The sequence below is a fragment of the Lates calcarifer genome, linkage group LG1 (genome assembly GCF_001640805.2).
Source record: "Lates calcarifer isolate ASB-BC8 linkage group LG1, TLL_Latcal_v3, whole genome shotgun sequence".
In the NCBI taxonomy this organism is placed as follows: Eukaryota; Metazoa; Chordata; class Actinopteri; family Centropomidae; genus Lates; species Lates calcarifer.
Window position 1 is genome coordinate 5,447,476 of NC_066833.1, and position 21,758 is coordinate 5,469,233.

Sequence of the window (21,758 nt, forward strand, 5' to 3'; positions counted from 1 at the left end):
AGGTTGAGAATCTGGCTGGAAAGTTTCATGACTGTTACACACAGCTTTGGCTAAACTTATTGAAAAAGATGGGACTTAAAAGCAACATTTATGAAAGATCCATAACAGTCATACTATATACCTGTAACACTAGCAGTAGCCACAGGAAACAGTTCAATCTGTCTAGCTAATAGATCATTCTAATCATAAGCCAACGTCATCAGCAGCAATTATTTAACTACCATACAATCACCCATTGACATAGGCTTGTTGTCAGAGCCTCAAGAGAAGCGTACAGTAAATGTACTTTGTCTGAAATGACTCTCATTACTGGTAAAATCAGTATGATCAAACAGTTTTTGGATTTGCCTATCACATGCAGGACATTGAATGACACCTGACCAGAGGAATGTAAGTGTCAGCCAGTGCAAGTACTGTATGTCTTTCCAATGTGTTGTCTGTACTGACATGCTGATTTCAGTTGATTTGATGCAAGAATGTAGTCAAAGTGAACAGTCGGATAAGGTAGACTTGTTTCCAAACAGATTACTGAGACAGAAAATATGTCTTGTCCGCTCTCTACTCCAAAAACCACAGATTGGAGCTTGCACTGCATTGCAAGTGTGGTCTGATTTACACATGAGAAATTCTTTTCCATACAGGGGTCCAATTGTTACAACAAATAGTCTTTAAAGGATTAGTCCACCAAAATTACAAGAAAGCATGTTTTCTCACACATCAACCCAGGTATATCTTGCCGATCTGATCATTTTGGTTTTATTTGCCCGATGCAAGTTTTGTGATAGTTGACTTTTGGTTTGGTTCCTGCTAAAGAAATAAGGTTTTGTTTTGTGATGCTCATTATAAATGTCCCTGTTATTCACCTGGATAATCCACAGATCTCACTATAAACCTTTGGTACTAGAACAGCTTTCCACCAAAGCAATAGTCATCATGCTCACATTGAGGTCTGTGGATTATCCAGAGTGCATGTGATGATGTTTCTGGAAAGGCTTGTTGCTGTTGAGTTATTTTTTGTAATTATCCAATGCTGTAAGCACCTTGGATGAAATTCTTTTCACCTCCATTGTAGAGAGGTGGAGACAGAAATCTTAGGGACGTATATCTCTGAACCTATCTGCAACATCCCGCTAGAGGAAATCAGTTTTTCCACAATTTGTGTGAACTGACCCTTCAAACCAGTGACTCAGAATCACCTTACTGGTTTTTTCCTCCAGTCTGCTTTCACTCAGACCAGCACTGTTTGATCCCAGGCTACAATACTAAGGGATTCTGCTGTATTTCTGCTGTGCGCACGCTTGTCTGTGTGTGTGTGTGTGTGTGTGTGTGTGTGTTGTGCTGAGTCAGCTCCCTCCAGATGGCATCTCTCCATGTGGTAGGAGCACAGTACAGATGATGTCATCACCCCCAGACCAAAGCTTTGATTTGATTGGTTTCTGTTGAATGAGTCAGATGGTGCTGATGGACGAGGAAAAGAGAGAGAGAGACACTCACACACACACGCAGTACATAAACATAGAGTATGTACATGCAAATACATACAAATAATTCAAGGTCTTCCTCAGTTTCCTTAGTAGATGAGAGCATTTTGTTTTCATGGCCCTCAGCCAGTCGTGTTTGCAGCAGCCTTGAGTCTTTAATAGGAGGAAAAGCTCATTGTTATCACTGTGGAAACAGCAGGGAGAGTCTCACAGTAAGTCAATTATCCAGAAATGAGGAGTAAGTAGTTAAACTGTTCCGAGGAGCGAGACATAGATACACAGACAGAGGCTGTGACAGTTGTCTCTCTAATAATTGCATTGCATTGTTTTTTTCCAGCAACTGTTCCTTTATGAGAAGAAGCTTCCCTATGGAGAATACATCATCTGCTGCGTCTGTGTGACCTGAGTGTGATGCCTGGCAAGCACTTAACTCTTACGAGCTCTCTCTGTCTCTTTCTGTGTGCGAGTATGTGTGTGTGAGTTTGAGTGTGTGGTAGTGAGAGACAGAGAGTGAGAGAGCAGTGTGTGGTTTATGTTGGGAGAGTGATGGATGTGGTTTTCCTCTGCAGGGGAAACTGGAGCCGAGGCCATTAAAGTGTGTGTGTGTGTGTGTGTGTGTGTGTGTGTGTGTGTGTGTGTGTGTGTGTGTGTGCATGAGCATCTGTACGTATGTGAGAGATGCAGATAGGAAAACGTACTATATTCACCCTGCAGTGTTAAAGAAAATATACTGGTAATATGTTAAAATAATGAGATAGAAATGAATTATTCATATTCAGTGTGATACTGTCAGTTGAGGTGAAGCAGCACTGAAAAACTTACACATTATGCTGACATTATACGACCACTGACTGCTGCTACAGGCTGGATTGAGTCTGGGTCACTTGCTGCTGACAGTCAAGGGATCAAATTGTTGAAATCAAACTGTGTGATGTTCACTGGTGGAATGTAACTTAGTACATGTACTCAACTACTGTTATTACAACTTAAAGGTACTTTATATCTTTCAGAGGGAAATATTGTAATTTTTACTCCACAGCTTTAACATTTAACAAAACTTTATCTGTAAAATGAGAGTACAGCACAGAGATTCACTGGCCTCCAGTGAAGTACATCATATACTATGGACATAAACCTGAGGAGAGCATTACACAAAATAACAACTTCTAAAGCCTAAATGCAACATTTGAGTGACTGTGCCTACCATCATATACCTGTGCCATGAAGGTAGCAGGACAATTAGCTAGCAGGTTTGTGTAAAAAATGTAAGAACCAGCCTGTGTGGGAAACACTAACAACAAATACTGACTTTTTAAATGAAAATTGCAAACTGTTTGAACCAGCACAAGTGGGAGATTTTGAATGACCAGAGTGGACACACACACATGCACAGCTATGGGCTGTTTCCACTTGTTTATTACCATGAAACTGGAGGTAATTGAGTATACTTTATGCTAGCACTGACACTACTCTGATATTAGTGTTTTCCTCTTCAGTATCTGCTCAGCCATTCATATACATGCTACTTAGAATATCTATAATAGCTATACAGTGTGCCAGGAAAAGCTATGAAAGAATGTGTATATATAATAATGTAAATGTTCAAATAATCAGAATTACAAATGCTAGCACCAACTCTCTCTGCAGTGTTTCCAGTTAATGTCTGTCCACCATTTCATTCTATTTTCATCATTTACCTCCAGGTCTTTGACTTTTCTGTGTAATTTGAAGCATAAATGAGCAAAGCACAATTTATTACTGATGAATATCCAATCATGGTTTGGTCAGGTGAGGAAATGCTTTTGTGAGATTTGAAAGGTTGCCTAGCGACAGAACTCAATTGGTTGTCCATGTGTGTTGTTCACTGCTTCTGCGTAGTTGTTCAGTATGTACTCCTTTCCATCTGCAAGACTAAAACATCTGTGTATATAGGTGAAGGTCAGTCCTGTGTGTGATGGCTGTGTTTTAACTAGTCTGTTGGTCTGTCCCCGGGTGTAAAGTCTCAAAATGTAGAATTAAAGAAAATGTAACCTGGTATTTACATCTGATCTTTAGCTGTGTTTATCTGTTAAAAACATCTGATCAGCTGTGTTAATAGACACATTTTTTAAATAGGTGGAGCTGGCAGATTTCTAAACAAACATCTTGTGTTTAAGGTCAAGGGTAAGGATGCGGCTGTATGGAATTTACTTGGTTTTCCTATCGCGAGGAAAGGGCTTGTCTGTGGCCTTTTGCTGGGCTTCTTTGAGATAGTGGGAAGAGGTAAAGCTGACATTTCAGCTACCACCAGCTGTGGTCTGGCCAATTCAATACATACAAACAGCTGACGCAACCCAATCCTGAGAGTTAACACATGCTGACGAGATTAGATGACAAGCGTTCCTTTGATCAGGCGGTTGTAACCCGTGCCAGCGTCATTGATTGGTGAATGGTTCATAACTTCTCAGCTGAAACTTTGTGCATTTAAGTGTCCACAGCTATTAATGCAAGAATACTGTACGTTACATGTAAACTGAGCAAGATTAAATTTGATAGATCCCAGCCCCTGTCTCCGTGGTAACACATGAGGTCTGGCAGCTGGTTGTTGAGGCAGCTGTTGTTAGGGTGCCGACGGGCTCACCTGTTGCCTTCTAATGACATTTAGGTGCACACATGACCTGGGTGTATGTGTATGTCTAAGTGTATGTGTGGATGTGGATGAATGTGACACATGTTATGGCCTCTCGCAGACACGACAGTTTGGTTTTGCATAAAGTTGGTAGACAGTGCTTTTTGATCGTTATTCAAAACTAGTAGAGAGAGCAAACACACACACACACACACACACACACACACACATAGGCACTCATTCCCAGCTACATTAGGCTCCTTTGACCTTTTTAATTTGGCTACAGTCGTGCCGATCTGGGAAATGAGCCTCACTCCTTCGATAAATTGCCAGAATGTGCGTCATATTTGTTGTGATTTATACAGCCTTAATAACTGTTACTGATGTCTGTTGGCTGTCTGAGCATCCTCAGTGTCACCTTCACAGTCTGATGAAAAGCTTGTATCTCTCACGAGGTGTCGTTACGTGAACAGAACTTTAAACTGGAAGCGTCTGACTCCTTATCTCACTCCCGTTGCATTGTGGGTGTACACTTCAACAATGCTTGCCGTCCTTCCTGTGCTGCTTCAACCAGTTCATGTGTGCACTGGTGGGGGTAGCAGTGTTAATGGTTCCACCAGGACTGCATGTTGACCTTTAACATCTACACGTCTGGAAACGTTGAACACCAGCTATGTCTCCCTGCATGTGTGCGTGGGGGTGTGGTTATTGTGACCTTACTCCTGTAGTTTGTCATAAGAATAGACATACTGTAGATAAAATGGATCACACACACACACACACACACGCACACACCACTAGTAGTGACATCATTTCCTGACTGTGTGACCTTGCTATGACAAAAGAGGTGCACTATATATGCCAGAATACATTCAGGGTTGAATGTTCATGTTTTTTTCATTTGGTAGTGTGGGAATAAATGTTTCTGTAATGTCTGACTCCTGTGAAATTGTGTGTATGTGTATGTATGTATGTGTGTATGTGCTGAAGGCGACCCAAGCTGACAATGGGCTACATGCAGGTTACACCCTGGACAGGTTGGTAGTCTATCAGTTAATCTAAACTGCATTACTTAGGATGACAGCCGCGAACCCAGAACCTTCTTGCTGTGAGGTGACAGTGCTAGCCACTGCATTACTGTGCTGTTGTTGTTCTATTGTTTACTGTTTTATCATTTTAGTTTTTTTTATTTTAGTTAAAAGTTATTTAAAATCTTCAAGTTTAATGTCCTTTATAAAGAACATTCACACAGTTTCAGGTCATATGTAGGACTTTTCACTCTAAAAGGGTTGTGTATTAGCAAGTTAACATTAGCTTTAGTTTTAGTTTTGTCAGTTCAGTCAGTCATGTTGGTTCCATGTAAGAAATTGTTTTTGTGGTGCAGCTTGTTTTTAATTTAGTCATGTGTAAGACTCCACTTTGTAAACACTTATGTAAGAACTAGGCTAAATTTGAACTTACAGACAGCTATAATGCAACCAGCTCCTGAATGCAGTGTAGCTCCCTGGACATTCGATAATTACTTCTGCAAGTCGTTCGGAAGTTCAGAAGTAACCATAACAACCATTTGGATACATGCATCAAACAAACGGGATAAACTGTTCATCTAAGACACACATACACAAACTTCACAGGAATAGAACATTAGAGCAACGTTGATTCCCACTACCAAATGAAAAAAACATGAATGCTCTATGAAAGACTTCTGAAGACTTCTGTGTGTGTGTGTGTGTTTGTGTGAGCAGTCGGTTTTGGTCACAGTGGTTTTTGTGTAGCTTCACTCCTTTGAAACACTGTAAGGCAGTAAATCAGTGATATATTACAGAGATACTGTATTTCTGTGTGTGTGTGTGTGTTTCAGTGTGATCACTTGCAGATAACACAATGCTACAGTACTTCTCTTTACATAAAATTTCTGTTGTATGTTGTTATTTTTTAGTATCTCTGTGTGAAACATTAAGCACAAATACTTTATATCTTCAGCTATAATTACTTTGAATTGTTTTACATTATCTGCAAAAAGAAAGAGCTCATTTCACACTCTGAAAAGAGCATTGGATAGTCAGTGAATAAATTGGGAATAGGACTGGGTAGAAAGATAAAACTTGACAACTATGAGTTGTACAGTCACTCTTAAAATGTCAAGCCTGACTGGTCTGTATTGACACAACAGAACTGATAGTCTATTCAGTTTAGTTGGTTGTTGACATGAGCTACAGTCAATCCTGACTGTAGCTCTGTCAAGTTTAACTTAGGATACACATGGAATATAATGATCTCCAGAGGGAATACAATATAGAATACAGCATATTGCCAGCAGCACAATAGACTGCAGATCTCTCTCTCCATCAGAGAGTATCATACTTTGAAATGGTGTTAATGGAAAACCTCTGCATGTAGAGACATCAAGACTTTATTTCTAATTTAGTATATAGTAACATTTTAGTTAGCATGAACAGGCAGCTAACCTCATCCTAAAATGACACAACCTCCAAAACCTGACTAACGGGCAATCTTTAAAAGCTCCCTAACATACAGTATTGTGTTCTTTATATTCTCTATAATTAATCATACTATAGTTTGTATGATGTGTTGTCCCACTACTTCACAAATCAAAAGTGTTTGTAGTTGTTCCGAATAGCCACACATGAAGCCGGAGTGAAAAGCCAGCTGTTACAGAGAGGCAAGGGAGACATGATGTTGTTCAAATATGGGGATAATGGCACACATTTTCAGGCTGTCTCTCCTGGAAGAAAGATGTTCAAACCCTGGCACCTTTCCCACCTCTGCACAGCTGAGAGCTACCCCGATTCATTGTTAGAAAGGTGTGGTCAGAGGGTGGTTCTCTGAGCTATTTGACCATCTGACAGGCACTTCTAACGGAGTACCACCCACTATTCTTTAAAACTCATGTAGTTGCCAGTTAGTAGCACTGGTCTATTTGATTAAGGCTTAGTAGATGCTTAACCTTTTGAATTCCGCACTTCTTCTTTTTTGGACAATTTAATTTTATGTTTTTCTGTCTTTTTTCAACCACCAATAATCCACTCTTGTGTAGTTTTACCAACAGCAGACAAGTGTTAATTGGAGCCTGACATGATTCAATTTTTGGGGATTTTACTGTTTGTTAAGTGCTATACCAATATTCTAATCATGGTTTTTACAGAAGACATTATTAATCTGATTAGGTTGTATTTATGATTATCAGTAAAATAAGAGCATCAACTTCCATGTGATGCTTGCTCCAAACACTCAGTGGCGGTATGATATAGCAGAGTTTCCAGACTGTGACCTGCCCTGACTCCAGTGAGCCTTGGTGTATGTGTTGACTGAAGCAGGCTTAATTTGAATTCATTACTTTCATCCTTGCTAGCATGTAAATGAGGCCAGACACAGAGAGAAAAAGCTTTTCAGGGCAGTCACTCATTCATGGTTATTAGAAGCTTATTCACCGAGTGTTTTTATGCTAACAAGTTGATGCAGAATGACGAGTTCAGCTGGCTGTTTCCTCTCTTTGCTTAGCAACACTTGCTTATAGTCTGAGCCCTTAAAAACCAGAGAATACACTGGTGGTGCAGTCTTTTCCAGTTCCTCAGCTTTTCTTAACCTCTCTGTATTTCATGTCATTACAAATCATTTCAGTCAGACAAAAGTAATCTAAACATTGACTGATTTATTTCAAAACCTCATCCTGCTAAGATCCCTGAGTTTGTTACTGCTGCTAGTGATGCTACTGGAACCACTGGGCTTTGATGCTGGAACTATTGTTTCAGCCATCAGACTAATTTGGTCTGGTAATTGCTGATGGAATTAAATCTCTTGGATGGATGATCGAGAGTTCACTAAACAAACACAAACACAAAAACACACACTCACACAGACAGAAGTCTTCTTGTGTATCTCAAGTCATTTCAATGGCCCCAAGTTATTTAGTTTCATGTCTCACAGCCATATGTTGCTGTAATCACTGCTGTATCGCTACTGTACAAACACACACTGTATATGTGTGTATGTGGTGAACATCTCTGATGAAGAAACCTTATGTTGGATCAAAGGTGCATGAGAGAGAGAGAAAGAGAGAGAAAGCGAGAAAGAGCAAGGAGAACGACAAGCCAAGATAAGAACAAAACATGCTTGACAGTTGTTTTAATACTTGAGAGCTCAACTGGATCTAGTTTTAAAGCTTTAAAATGTACCTGGATACTTTGACCACGTAGTTCTTTGGAGAGAAGGACCAAGGCAGCAGCAGAGAGATGAAAGGATAGTCAACATGTTCTTTCTTTTTTGTCTTTTTTCTCTGTTTCCCTGTGGGAGCCTGCGGAGGCGCCGTGTGTTTTTTATTTACTTACTTGATGTAACAACTGCTGCTTACAATCACAATAATCTAAAATGAAACAAACTGTCTTGTGTTAATCAGGATATTGATTGTGTGGGCACTGACAACCACATCTTTACCATATCCTGCTTAAGGCAGAATTTATCATGTCTAACTTGTTCTAACACTCAATACTCCGAGGATGATTACTACAGCCCAGTGTCGGACCTCTTAGTTGTTCTGTCAGTCTCTGATTGTTCAAATAGGTCTGGTGGTGGGCTCATTAGGGTCTGTTTTCCCACAGTGATCCAATCAGAGTTTTACTAGCATGATTAGGGATGGAAATGTTATATTTGTGTGCCAAAGACTGAAAAAGGCAAATGAAAAAGTGCCACAAAAACTGTGGTAGGTGTGGATTAGATCAACACAGCTTTACAGGTTGTGGCAGCTCAAAAATCAGCATATATCTTTGATCGACATTAAATGGACTAGTACTAGTAAAAACAACCCCTCTCAAACCGAAAACAACAGACATGAAGACAATGTCAGGCTGACTAATGATGTGAAATAAACTGAAATTCTGTCTTTTTACCATTTGCTGTGACCAGAGCCAACGCACTGCCCTCTATGTGTCCACAGGGCAGCTACAGAAGAAATTTGAGTTTTGCCAAAAATGTTCAAATCTTTTGCACTTTCTTGATTTGACCACTTGTGTGTGTCTGTTTTGTTTCCCCTGACAAACCACAACCAAACCTGGTCATAAGATGTAACATCAGTCCCTGTTTTTATCAGTTCTCTGACAGTATCATGTCAATATCAGTGATAATGCAGTATTTCAAACTGACAGTGCAGAAAAATTTCTAGAATAGCATTATTGAGTCAGATTTTGCTAACGTTAACTAACCTTGCTAGCACTGAAAACAGCTCCTGGAAGAGGTTTCAAAATAAAGGTCCACTGCAGCCTTTACCCTACAACACAGTTATTATGAAGTGTATTCAGGAGGGGATGAGTTAATATCAACAGCAGCTGTATCTATCAGCATTATTTTATGGCAGCAAATGAACAGAGCAGAACATCATGGGGCTCCTGCTGTTATAATACTGAATGAGTGACAGAATGACTGCTGCTAGAGAGTGATAAGTGAAACAATATTATGCATGGCCGTGGTGCTGAAAGTTCAGGCTGAATAAATGTGGTGAAAACATTGCTTCTTTTTTTGCTTCTTTTCTTTTGTACAATTTGCAATACACTTACAATTAACAGTACACAAAGTATATAGTCTAATGTTTGTCATTAACAATGGAGGTACATCCTGGACTATTACAGATTTGTCCTAAAGAAGGGAACACACAGCTATATGATACAAAGGTCAATCAGAGCTTGATTTGACCATGTCAACTGAATTTTCACATTGTGGGGAGTCAGCACTGCTCTGTGAGAGACAGTTTAGGTCAGCATGGACAGTCAGCAGGCATGCTGTAAGCTTGTAGTTTGCAGGATTTTAGGACTCAAATCTTTCATCACCTGAGTAAGCTTCAGAGCAGTCTGAGCCACCAGGATTTTATCAGACATGTTTGTTTTTTGAGAATGATCTTGTATTTGGAAATAGATGAGGACATGATGGAGTCTTTCCACATTTGGGTAGAACTGTAAAAATCTCAAAATGTGTCCAAATCTTAAAATAAGTGCTTGACACAGTCCATTTCAGGGGTAAGGCTTGCTCTTTGGTTGAGGTTAAAGTTGGAGTAGTTATGATTAAGGTTGGCTTACGAACTGCTCAAGAAAGTACTGTAATGTCTATGCGGCATCCTCTTAAGTTGCAAAAACAAGTGTGTGTGTGTGTGTGTGTGCACATGTGTGTGTGTGTTTTGTACTTTTGTGCAGGTGTGTGCATTTGTATCAACAGTTTAAACCATTTGCATAATCCTCTCTATCATTCCTTCCTCTTTTCCTGGTGAGAAAGACAGCTACAGAGACAGAAAGGAAGAATGTAAGATTATAGTAATTACAGTATAACAACTATAAATGTGCAATACATTTCAACAGATGAATTAATTAAAAGTATTTATCCTGTTCTTCTTTTTTCAGTACCTTTTACATTATTTTGCTCTCAATAAGAACATGATTAATTTGATCAACTGTAATGTAGCTACAATTTCAGTACACACACCTGTGAACTGGAAATGTGGTTCAGGAAAAGGCTGAGGTACACTAGAAAGACATGATCTGAAAAATCCTTGTGCTTCACGTAACCCCCATCATCGGGTTCTGTGAGTCTTTATGGTTCCATACAGGAACTGAACCTCTGTTGTTGAGAAGAGAAAACTGCAACCAAACTTAACTCTGACTCACCATCACTTTCCTGTCAAAGATGAGATGAAAATCACTGCCCAGAAGAACACTGAAATGTGCGTGTATGTTTTGTCCAGAGACAAAACTGACAGCTTCCTGTGTGTGTTGAAATGACAAAAGCTGTTTCCTCTCAACAGTAATGGACAAACGAGCCTCACTCTTTCTCACTCTCTCTCTCTCTCTCTCTGACACACGCACAAATGCACGCACGCACACACGCACACACACTCATACACTCACACACACTCACTCCCTTCCTCTACTGTATGTTTTATGCTGTTGGAGAAAAAGCTGTGTATGTTGGCAGCAGACTCTCCTCTCTCTGTTCTTGCCTTTATTTCCTGGAACACAAAACTGTTTCTCTATGCAAATCATTTATATTTCAATATAAAGACACACAAATACAGACTCATCTGTTCTGGACTGGCTTCAACTCCCATCTCCATCATGGAGGAACATTGTGAAACAGTCTGTTAGAAGAAACCGCAAGCTAGCTGAGACAGCTTGTTGTGGTTTTTTTAGATCCATTCTTTTAACACTATCAGTCAAAGTGAACAATCAGATGGTGCTGTTTTTAAATAGAGCACTGTGAGCTGAACTCAGATACTGTGGGTGCAGGATTAGCTGTTAAGCTTTACAGTAGCTTTGTAGGACCTGATGGGTTAAATTACAGTTCACACTTTGGATCAGAATGGCATCTGAAGGAACCAACTGTGATCTGATCTGATTTGATTTTCATTTTTTGGAAAATGCTACTACTACAGATCCCATATTGTGTCTCATTTGCTTAGCAGCACTGTGGTGTCTGGTACCTGGTGTTCAAACACCTGCATCAGTGTTTGGGGTGGTTGTCATGTTAATACGGAGTGTATGACTATGTGGTCCCACTCATTCTACATACAGTATAGCATGTAGTTGAGACATTTGTTAATTTACTTCATCTGCTTGGGTTAATTATAACAAAGGGCGAATTGGACAATTATTTATTAAAATGTGTTGTAGGAAACTAGTAAAAATGCAAATATATGCAGGAGGGCACCACATGTCCTGACTCTAAGCTTCAGGAAGATGCTTTCAGCCAAATATAAAACACACAAGACCAGAAAACCCCACATAACATAAAGCAGCTCTTAGTCCGTGTGCATGAAATAATACATGACATTTTGATGCAGTTTGAAATTTTATTGTACCTTCACTAACAGGGCTAAAAGCAATGCACATGGGACTGCAGTAACTTGTGCATAACATCCAGTAGAGAGAAATGAGTCTGGTGTCACAGTCACGGCAGCTACATTGCAATATTTACACTGTTTTCTCCTATTTACTTGAAATCACATATACTTAACATCACAGCAAACCATTTTGCTTACAATTCTGCATGATTTTTTGATGTATTAGTCTGGGCATCTGGTTTTCATTCATTTCATTACAATATGATAACATTGGCGCACTTTTGTAACTTGTTTGAGTTGTTGTAAATCCACCTCAGTAAACATCAAGTCAAAGTTTGGTGAGACAGCTCAAGCTTATTTTAGGAATATGCTGTACAGAAATGAATGTCAGGCCCAGTCTGGAATACCTTCAATTCAAAACCATACTGCATACATTTGGAAGTAGTTTGCATAGTAAAGTGTGCATGATTTGCGGTTAAGGAACTAAAGCTTTCAAAAACACTAGTATGGATACAACCCATCTCGGCACTGTCGGTGAAACCACTCTACTGGGAGATTTGTCAATTAAAATACATACAATAGTAACAAATTCTTGTACAGTATTTCCAAACTTTAGCAAACTTAAAGTTATGGATTTCAATATTAACATGGCCCCTTCAGCCTCACTTTTTGGGGCTTTATCTTGTTTCATGAATATGAAACAGGTTTGTGTTTGTGCCAGTGCTTTAAAACACGGAATTGGACTTTCAAAATAGAGGAATAGTCAGTCAGAGCTGGTGTCTCTCCACCTTTCTCTCTCCCTCTTTGTCCTGAGATAGATTTTGCCGACTTAGCGTTCTCACAGTGGAATGTTCTTGGAATTTGTGTGTCTCTCTCTGTGTGTATGTGTGTGTGTTTACAGCCAGGACAGTGTATCACATGCACATACACACAGCAGGACGTGGACATTTGGGCTCGTTTTCTACTGAGAGAGGGAGAGAGGTGAGGGGGTAGAGAGAGCATTTCTAAAAATGAGGGAGAGAGAGATTTCATAACATAGACAGACGGATGACCAGATGAACTGAGAGGGAAAGAAACAGAACAAGACCAGGGACTGAAATCATGAAGATATGAAGATTACAAAGAATGGAAGGATGATGATGACCTGAATTTGTTCTTATTTCACCACACACTGTACACACAGCAATGTTACTGTATAAGACAAAAGAGGAAGATAACTCTGTAAAAGCTAGATTTCCCTGAGTGTGGGTGTATGTTCTTTCTCGCAGGAATGTTGATCTGATAATGGGATTAATGCTAAAAGCTGAAAGCTCCACAGACCAACTGATTCTCTCTCTGTTTCTCTCCAGGGTCATTCAGGACTGAAGGCATCAAGGCATCTGATGTTCTTCCTGTGTTGAAGGAGAAAGTTGCCTTTGTGTCAGGTGAGTGACAGCCAGCGTTGTAGTTAAATCACTAAACCCTCAGTCCAAGACAGGAATCCGAAGCCCTGTAGAGAGCCAAAGCCGTGACATCACATCCATATAATACAAATTGGCATCCACTGCAGCACTTGCTGCTTTTGTCATTTTAACACAGTTATGCAGAGTTCACATTGTGAGCACAGAAAAACTACAGCTCCCACGAAAAAACTACAAGCATGCAGCGTGAACACTTAGGTCTTAGTTTCGTACATATACATAAAATTCACCAATTCACCGTTTTATAAACTGTCATAAATGTCATACATGAATCAAAACAAATTTGTTGGCTGAACAAATTTTGTACTTTCAAAGGGTAGTTCTGCATTTTCACTTTTTCCTGGAAATAGGGATGACCTTGAAACAGCTTTATTTATTCAACATTACATTACAGTGATGAATAGCATTTTAGTTTGATTAATACTTGTAACAGATGCCTCAGATATTCCACATTTATCAGTGCTGCAAACAAGTAAACAGGCTTCATCAAACCATCATCTCTAGCTCTTATTGGATTGTTTTGATTTGTTGGTGAACTGATTGGATCTGTATTAACTTGCCGCCATCAAAGTCTGCTTTAAAGTTATTTATCACTGTATTATTCCAAAACACTGACTCGACAAAGTGCATTACCTGTAGCAGCTGACTGATGGTGGGAAGGTGAGTGTTGGAGTGTTTGGTTGTTGAGTTACTCTTAGATAGAGTCATAAAGCTGGGATTGACACTCCCCTTATTTTTAGGAGTTTCTCCTAACTCTGCCAACTTGGAGCTACATTTAGTCTCAGGATATTTTGTTAATATGGCCTCAGTGCCCCCCAACCCCAACCCCAAAGGTCTGGGGACCTTGGTGTCACTCCACTTCACCATTCAAGACAGTGAAAAGTCTGCATATAGATGGGAGGTTGAACTGCTTGCCCTCTAGTGTCATCAAAACAACTTGGAGCTGACCACTCTCAAAACAGTGGATATGACAGTGGATTTCAGGAAGAGCTCCCCCCCAGGGATCATTCTCATTATACTCAATAGCACTGTGACAGCCTGGAAACCTTCAGGACTGCAGAAAAGATCGTTGATGTGGACCAGAAATTGCTCACCTCCTGAGTCAGGAAACAGGCAGGGAAAATCATCACAGTCCCTTCACACCCCGAATATGACTTATGTGATCTTCTCCCCCCTGGCCTGCGCTTCAAATCACTGTGGGCCAAAACAAGCAGAGAGAGCAGCCACATGAACATTTTCACTCCACAGGCCATCACAGTCACAAACGCTTAGCCATGTGATGTATTTTGAGTCTGAACAAACAAGATGTAATGTCACATTACCTACCAAGTCTACCAAAAAATGTAGAGTCCCAAAAAATTGAAAAGATCCTACCACAGAAAGCCGCTGTGAACTGAGAACAGCCCAAGCACAGGTACAAGTGTTGTGAATGTAAGCCTCAGTTTTTGTGCTTTTATTTTGAAACCTGTGTTGCTCTGCTTTTTTTCACCTGGTCACTAGGAGCAAAGTGAACCCATGACAGCTCACACTATGTTGTTATAAAGTTGTCAGCTCTTTTAATAACTTATTAGTCTTGTAGGTCATTTTTCAAGCAAAAATACTGAACGTTTCCTTGTTACAGCTTCTTAATTATGATGGTTTGCTGCGTTTCTTTGTCTAATTTTTACAGTAAACTGATCATTATGTGGGTTTGGGACAGTGAGGACATCAACTTAAGGTTTTGGGGGAGGTTCTAGAAATGTTGGCAAATATAAATACCTTGGTATTGTAAGCACTAAGAGCTCAACATCACAAGATTTAAGCGCTGTTTTTCACAGTAACTGTAGTACTGTTTGAGTACTTGTTCTGTCTTTCTGTATTGTACAAATGTGTACCAATGAAAAAGAAACTCTGAATTAAAAAGCAAGAATGGGAGAGAGACCTAGAAAAAAGGGAGACAGACAGAGAGAGGGAGAGAGAGAGAGACCATGTAAGAGACTGAGTGCCAGCAACAATCTGTCATCAAGATTCCTCCTTAGATTACAGCGGTGCACTTCCTCCCCAATCACACACTGAAACGTACACACACAGACCGATTTTCCACGTCTGAGTAGCAGTTTCATAAACAGTGTGATTTGTGTTTCTTACATTAATCTGACCAAAACATCTCCACTCACATAATTTATCACAGAGAAGGGCAGAGAGAGTTTGTATTTCGGATGGGTTTTTCAGAGGCTTTGCGAAGTCTGTTCACTCGCAGATGTAGCTGTGATGTGACTTCTGTTACTGATACAGAGATATTAGAGCTATTAGAGTAAAATCATGTGCAGATTGATATGAGCTATTTGGTGAAAATGAAGTGACAGTGGTTGTAGTGTAGAGTACTGCTCTGTAACATTAGTTCTTTAATGGTTACTTCATTGATTTTGTGGTCTGTATTTTGTTTTTATTTTAATGCCAGTACAAGATAAAATAATTTTCTTGCATGTGATACTACTGTACCAGTAGTAGTGCACAACTAGAAATTAAACAAATACTACTACTATTATTGTTACTTCTCTGCTATAACTTTTAATAATACTAGGCTACCACTTCTGCAGCTTCTACCACATCTACTGCTACTGCTGTTGCTGTTACCACTACTGGTAGTCTACTGCTACTAATACCACTACTACCACCACCACCACTACTACTACTACTACAGTGATACTTCCACTAAAACTGCTGCTACTTGTTCTGCTACTTCTATTACTACTAGTACATATACTGCTGATACTAGTAACCAGAACTGCTGCTACTGCTGTTACTACTACTACCTTTACTACTGTTACTGCTACAATGGCCACTACCTCTCTTGTTCCTGCAACTACTAACATTGTATCTACTGCTACCACTATTATGGCCACTATCACTTCTAGAACTCCTGCTACTGCCTCCACTACTATTATTACTACTACTACTGCTACAACTAATACAGCTACTACTACTATGTCAACAAAAGGCTCCATAACAGTTTCTTCATGCCAATATTGTTTTATAGAGCCAATCTCTCAGGCTATGGCTACAGTAGGATAAGTTCATTATTGGTTTGGCTTTATATGGGATTTGGTGACGATAATAGGAATGCATTTTAAACACTACATATGTGGCAAAATTAAACATCATACTAATCATTTATTTGTGTGTGAAAACACAGGTGGGCGAGATAAAAGAGGAGGACCAATCCTGACATTTCCTGCCAGGAGTAATCATGACCGAATAAAACAAGAGGACCTGAGGAGGCTGGTAACCTACCTGTCTACTGTTCCCAGGTACACACATTACGCCACATTATTTTAGATTATATTTGATCACATTTACAGTTATTATCTATTTATTATTATTAACCTTGTTGCCCTTTTAAAAATTAAGCTCCTTATTCAGATTTGTACTTCAGGGCAGTAACACTTTGTGAGCTACACTTAATTGTGACAGATAGTAAAAGGAAGAGGTGAGGATGGAGTATGTGTGGAGTGCTTCAGTGCCGTCCACATCCAGGAATCAAACGCTCCTTTCTTCTCCATCACAGCAGCACATGCAGAACAGCATTTGATTTGCATCAGCATGAAAGCTGCAGTGTTTGCAGCAGACAGCAGCAAGTCTGTCACACTTAACTTCAAGTCCATTTATTCCTAAAGCCTCTCATCACAGTCTGTGGATGTTACCAGAAAAAAGCTGGTTATTCTCTAAGTATGTCAGTTTTTAAAGCCAAATCTCATTTTAAACCAATTGTAAGTGACTTTATAAGTAAAGGCTTCAAAGCAGGACCTTAACCAATGCTTTTTTAAAAGGATTAGCCTGAGATCATATGTAGCATTGACTTTGTGGCATTCCAGCCAGCAGAAATGAATGAAAAATAAACAATACCTTCAGCACTTCTCCTTTCAAACTCACTCCACAGAAAACAATCTCTTTTAAAATATTCAAATATTATGTCAGCAGCAAATAATACCAGATTCTATTTGAAGAAATTGCTATTAGTCCAATGGAAAAATAAAAATGCAAAAATAAGGTAATGAGGTAAATGCAAAAATATATCATGTTGTTTACTTGAGCATCACAACCAATGGGCTATACCAGGTCAAGTAAGGCAGTAGAAGAAAAACCCTTGAGTGTTATTAAAATGAGCAAGAGTGCATTTAAATCCTGTGTATATGTAATCACAGTGAACATTTAGTGGCTTCTCTTTATTTCCTTGTTCAAAAACAGATGATCACCATGGGTACCATGCAGCTGCAAGCTGTAACCATTTTTAAAACTCCTTGGTGGCACATTCAGGGACACTCTGACATCAAGGATTGATATTCATCTACTAAAAAGCATTTGATACAAGATAAAAAACCTCAACAACAAATAAAACATTGAATGTGAAGTGATGTGTAGATTAAAAGGAGACTTTTCATAAATTTACTAAATGGGCGTCCTTGAATGCAACGACAGGGACAGTTTTCGATCTAGTCTGTGCTTGCAGCTGTTCTGGGTGACTGATGTGCATCCTAACACATTTACCTGGCTGACAAGAACACAGTGTGACTGAACCAGACTAGCCCAAAATCTGTATTATCATTCGATCCCTATCAGCGCCGCTCTGCTTCCCTCTCGCTAATCGAGCTGCTGTCTCCATGGTGACGAGTGGAGTTTGTGCTTCCCTGAGGCTGGTTATAATGGATGTGCTGTAGTTGAATTTATATTAATAGAGGCTGCATGTGAGTGTATGTGGAGGTGAGGTAATTTCAGTATATTTTTACTACCCAATCAGTGTAGCAGCTGAATTTAAGGCCTGTTATTCTCCAGCATGCACAGCTGGCACTGCACTGATTTGTTAGCAGCCACTGGTCACCAGGACTTTGTCTGTTTTGTCCTATAACATGTTCGCTAAACAGTCTTTTAATGGAACTCTCTGAAACTTAATGCTGCAGTATTTGAATCCCTGTTCTAGACATTCACCGTTCTCTAATTTATTTGTATATTGTCATACACTTATATGCGTTGTATACACACTACACAGCTCATGTGGGTGCATAAATTAACATGCAACAAGCACAGCTAAATCACCACATGGAAGAGACTCTTCATATCTCATTTATTTACATACATGTGGATGTGGCTGAAGACAGATATAAAAATATGTATCCCGGTGTTTTTCCCTGCTTCACATATCTGATCTGTTCCCCATGTGAACAAAATTACCAAATAGGTTTGATGAAGCGACACAGTACAGTACTGATGGCATTTTTAGTACAGTGTACGTAATTAATCAGCTGCTGCTAAGTTGTGTGATCTTAAATGAACTATGTGTAACTATATGAACTGCTTAGTTATGGAGGATGAGTGGCATCAACACACTTTAGCCCTGATGGTTAAATGGTGCCCTTGTAAATGCCAAAGCAATTTTATTTTTAAGTCAGCATGGTGAGTTGTATGTCCTCCTTTCCTCTAGGTTCTTCTGTAATTACTATAGCATCTTAACGCAGGTTAAAAGTAGACTTAACCATTATTATTATTGCTGTTTTGCTTTTTCTTAACCTCTACATTGTAATTCTCTTTCCCTTCTGTCTCTCATCTACTACATCTCTGCTGTTGATTCTGTCTCTCCTGTCAGTGAGGACGTATGCAAACGTGGTTTTACTGTCATCATCGACATGCGTGGGTCTAAGTGGGAACTGATCAAGCCTCTGCTGAAGACACTGCAGGAGTTTTTCCCAGCTGAGATCTGTGTTGCCCTTATCATCAAACCGGACAACTTCTGGCAGAAACAGAAAACGAACTTTGGCAGTGCGAAGTTTTCCTTTGAGGTCAGTGGGCTTTGTTTTCTTTGAGTGTTTCATCCAACATCGTCTCAGTTTCAAATGTGAAATTCAGATGTGTTTTGACAGCAATAATGTACACATTAGTTTTTGGTGTGACACTTGAATCCTAGATCTATGCAAATTAAATGTTTTTCTTAAAGAAAAATTCCTGTCGATATGTAAAGTTTCAGTTTATGAGATCAGCTTGCATAAAAAGGATAGGGCTGGGTATCGTTCAAAAATTTTCGATACTGATACCGATATCTTGACTTTTTTGATACCAGTTTCATCAAATCAATTCTAACAAAGAAAATAAAAACATATAAAAACAATTTTAAAAAATCCATTCCTTTTTGCAAATATTGCATCGTGCACTATTGGCATCAGTCTTGCTAAAATGGAGACACACTTTCGACCTCGGTCGCATTTTTTAACCGCTTCGAGACACACACACACACACACACACACACACACACACACACACACACACACACACTGTAGTTCTCAACACAGATAAACGTGAACCACGTCTGTGGGCGTAACCACTAAATTTGTTTTTCCTGCATGCCTCTACCGCGTGTAACGTTACAGCCAATCACCGGCAGCATTATCAGGTCTTGATCATGTGATTAACTCCTTGTTACCGAAACTTTACCGAAAAATTAGGCGCATTTCGGTCGGTGCCATAAAAGAACCGAAGTTCAGTACCCAACCCTAATTCAGGATAAACAATGCTTTGGTTTAGCAGGTGAAACTTTTTGGTTCAGGTCAGCTAATGGTTCCATTTACTTCGGTGTTAAAACTGTTAACTGTTCACATTTGCAGGTGAAAATATTTGTTGGTGGTTAGCTAATGGTTGAGTTCATGCTGGTTAAGTAATGGTTAAATTTTGTAGGTAAAATTTGGTTCAGCTAATAGTTTACCAGGAGGTGAAACTATGTGGTTCCAGCTAGTTAACACTTGAGCAGGTGAAACTGTGAAGTTCAGGTCAGCTAATGGTTCAGTTTGACAAGCTGATAAAACGATTAAGTTCAGGTCACTCTGCATTTGGTTTAGGTTAGCAAATAGTTGAGTTGAGGTTGGTTCAGTTTAGTTGACAGTTCACTTTTGCAGTTCAGTTATATCTGTTCAATTGTAGCTAATCGTTCAGTTTAGCAGGTGTAATGAGTCAGCTCAGCTAACGGTTGACTTTAGCAGGTGAAACTGGTCGACTCATGTTAGCTAAGGCTTCAGTTTAGCAGCCAGTTGTGTGACTCAAGTTACGGTTTAGGGACAGATTTTGACTTTCTCCATTTATTAAGACACATTTCATTTCAAATTCAAGTCTGAATTTTGTAACTTCTGTCTTACATACTGATACAGATGGAATTTATTTGTGTTTATTTTCTTACTGTGTATATCAGACCTGCACTGTGTCACTGGAACATATGGTGCAAGCCTGGATCATCCGTCACTGCTAAAAACATGTATTTTTTATTTATTTATTTATTTTTTAAATTTCTGTTTGTGTTTACCAGACCAGCATGGTGTCAGTTGAGGGTCTGGCCAAACTGGTGGATCCCTCCCAGCTGACAGATGACTTTGAGGGGTCTCTGGACTACAATCACGAGGAGTGGATGGAGCTGAGAGTCTCCCTGGAGGAGTTCATGTCTAATGCTGTTCACCTGCTGTCCAGACTGGAAGACCTGCAGGTAGGGGATGGACAGATAAATCGGAAGATGAATTAATGACTAGTCAAGGAAAGATGAATTTATGTTATATGGATTAAAAGAGCTGTCCATCCCAAAATGAGAAAAAAACCTTGTACTTCATGTTGCAGGAGCTTCTGTCCAAGAAGGAGTTTCCTGCAGATGTGGAGGGATCTCGTCGGTTGATAGAGGAGCATACACAGCTGAAGAAAAAGGTGAGAGGCCTGCTGTTAGGACAGTCTAATACAATATATAGAAACATTACAAAAAACAAACCAAAAAAAACAAACCATTAGCTGCATTTCCATTTGCTGGACTAGGTAGTGGACATCTGTGTTAGACATCATACTTTTCTCATCATTACAAACAACTTTGAATCATATTAGGGCATTAAAGTTTTTATACTCTCTTCACCCTCTCTTCTGTAGGTGCTGAAGGCTCCAGTGGAGGAGTTGGACCGAGAAGGCCAGAGGTTGCTGCAGTGTATTCGATCTAGTGATGGTTTTTCAGGAAGGAACTGCATCTCTGGCTCTGCTGACTTTCAGAGCCTGGTGCCCAAGGTAATTTATCCATTCCAGGAAAGTTCCCTCCAGCTGGGAATATAACTGGATGATGAGATGCCACATTGATATGATCTCCTGAAAAAACATATGTTATCCATGACAAAGGAGGGAAAAGGGGCCCCTAAACTTGCCCCAGGAGAAAAAACAAAAAGATGGTTGGAACAAAACAAAAACAACAACAACAAAACACAACAAAAAAGAATGATTTATTATTGAAGATGCAAGCACTCCAACAAAAGCACACATATAACAAATGACAGACATCCAAGTTGCTGTGCCAAAACAGGCAGATAGATATGCAGCTGTTTCAA

General features: G+C 39.5%; 1 protein-coding gene across 1 annotated transcript in view; it reads left to right on the plus strand.

Moving 5' to 3' along the window:
* The window catches only part of LOC108872807 (kalirin-like), a 125,317-nt gene that overhangs the window by 19,488 nt on the left and 84,071 nt on the right, over positions 1-21,758 (plus strand). Inside the window, 6 exon segments of the mRNA XM_018660671.2 lie at positions 13,279-13,353; positions 16,565-16,679; positions 19,010-19,202; positions 20,714-20,887; positions 21,016-21,099; positions 21,313-21,444. Of these exon segments, the coding sequence (XP_018516187.1) occupies positions 13,279-13,353; positions 16,565-16,679; positions 19,010-19,202; positions 20,714-20,887; positions 21,016-21,099; positions 21,313-21,444 (773 nt within the window).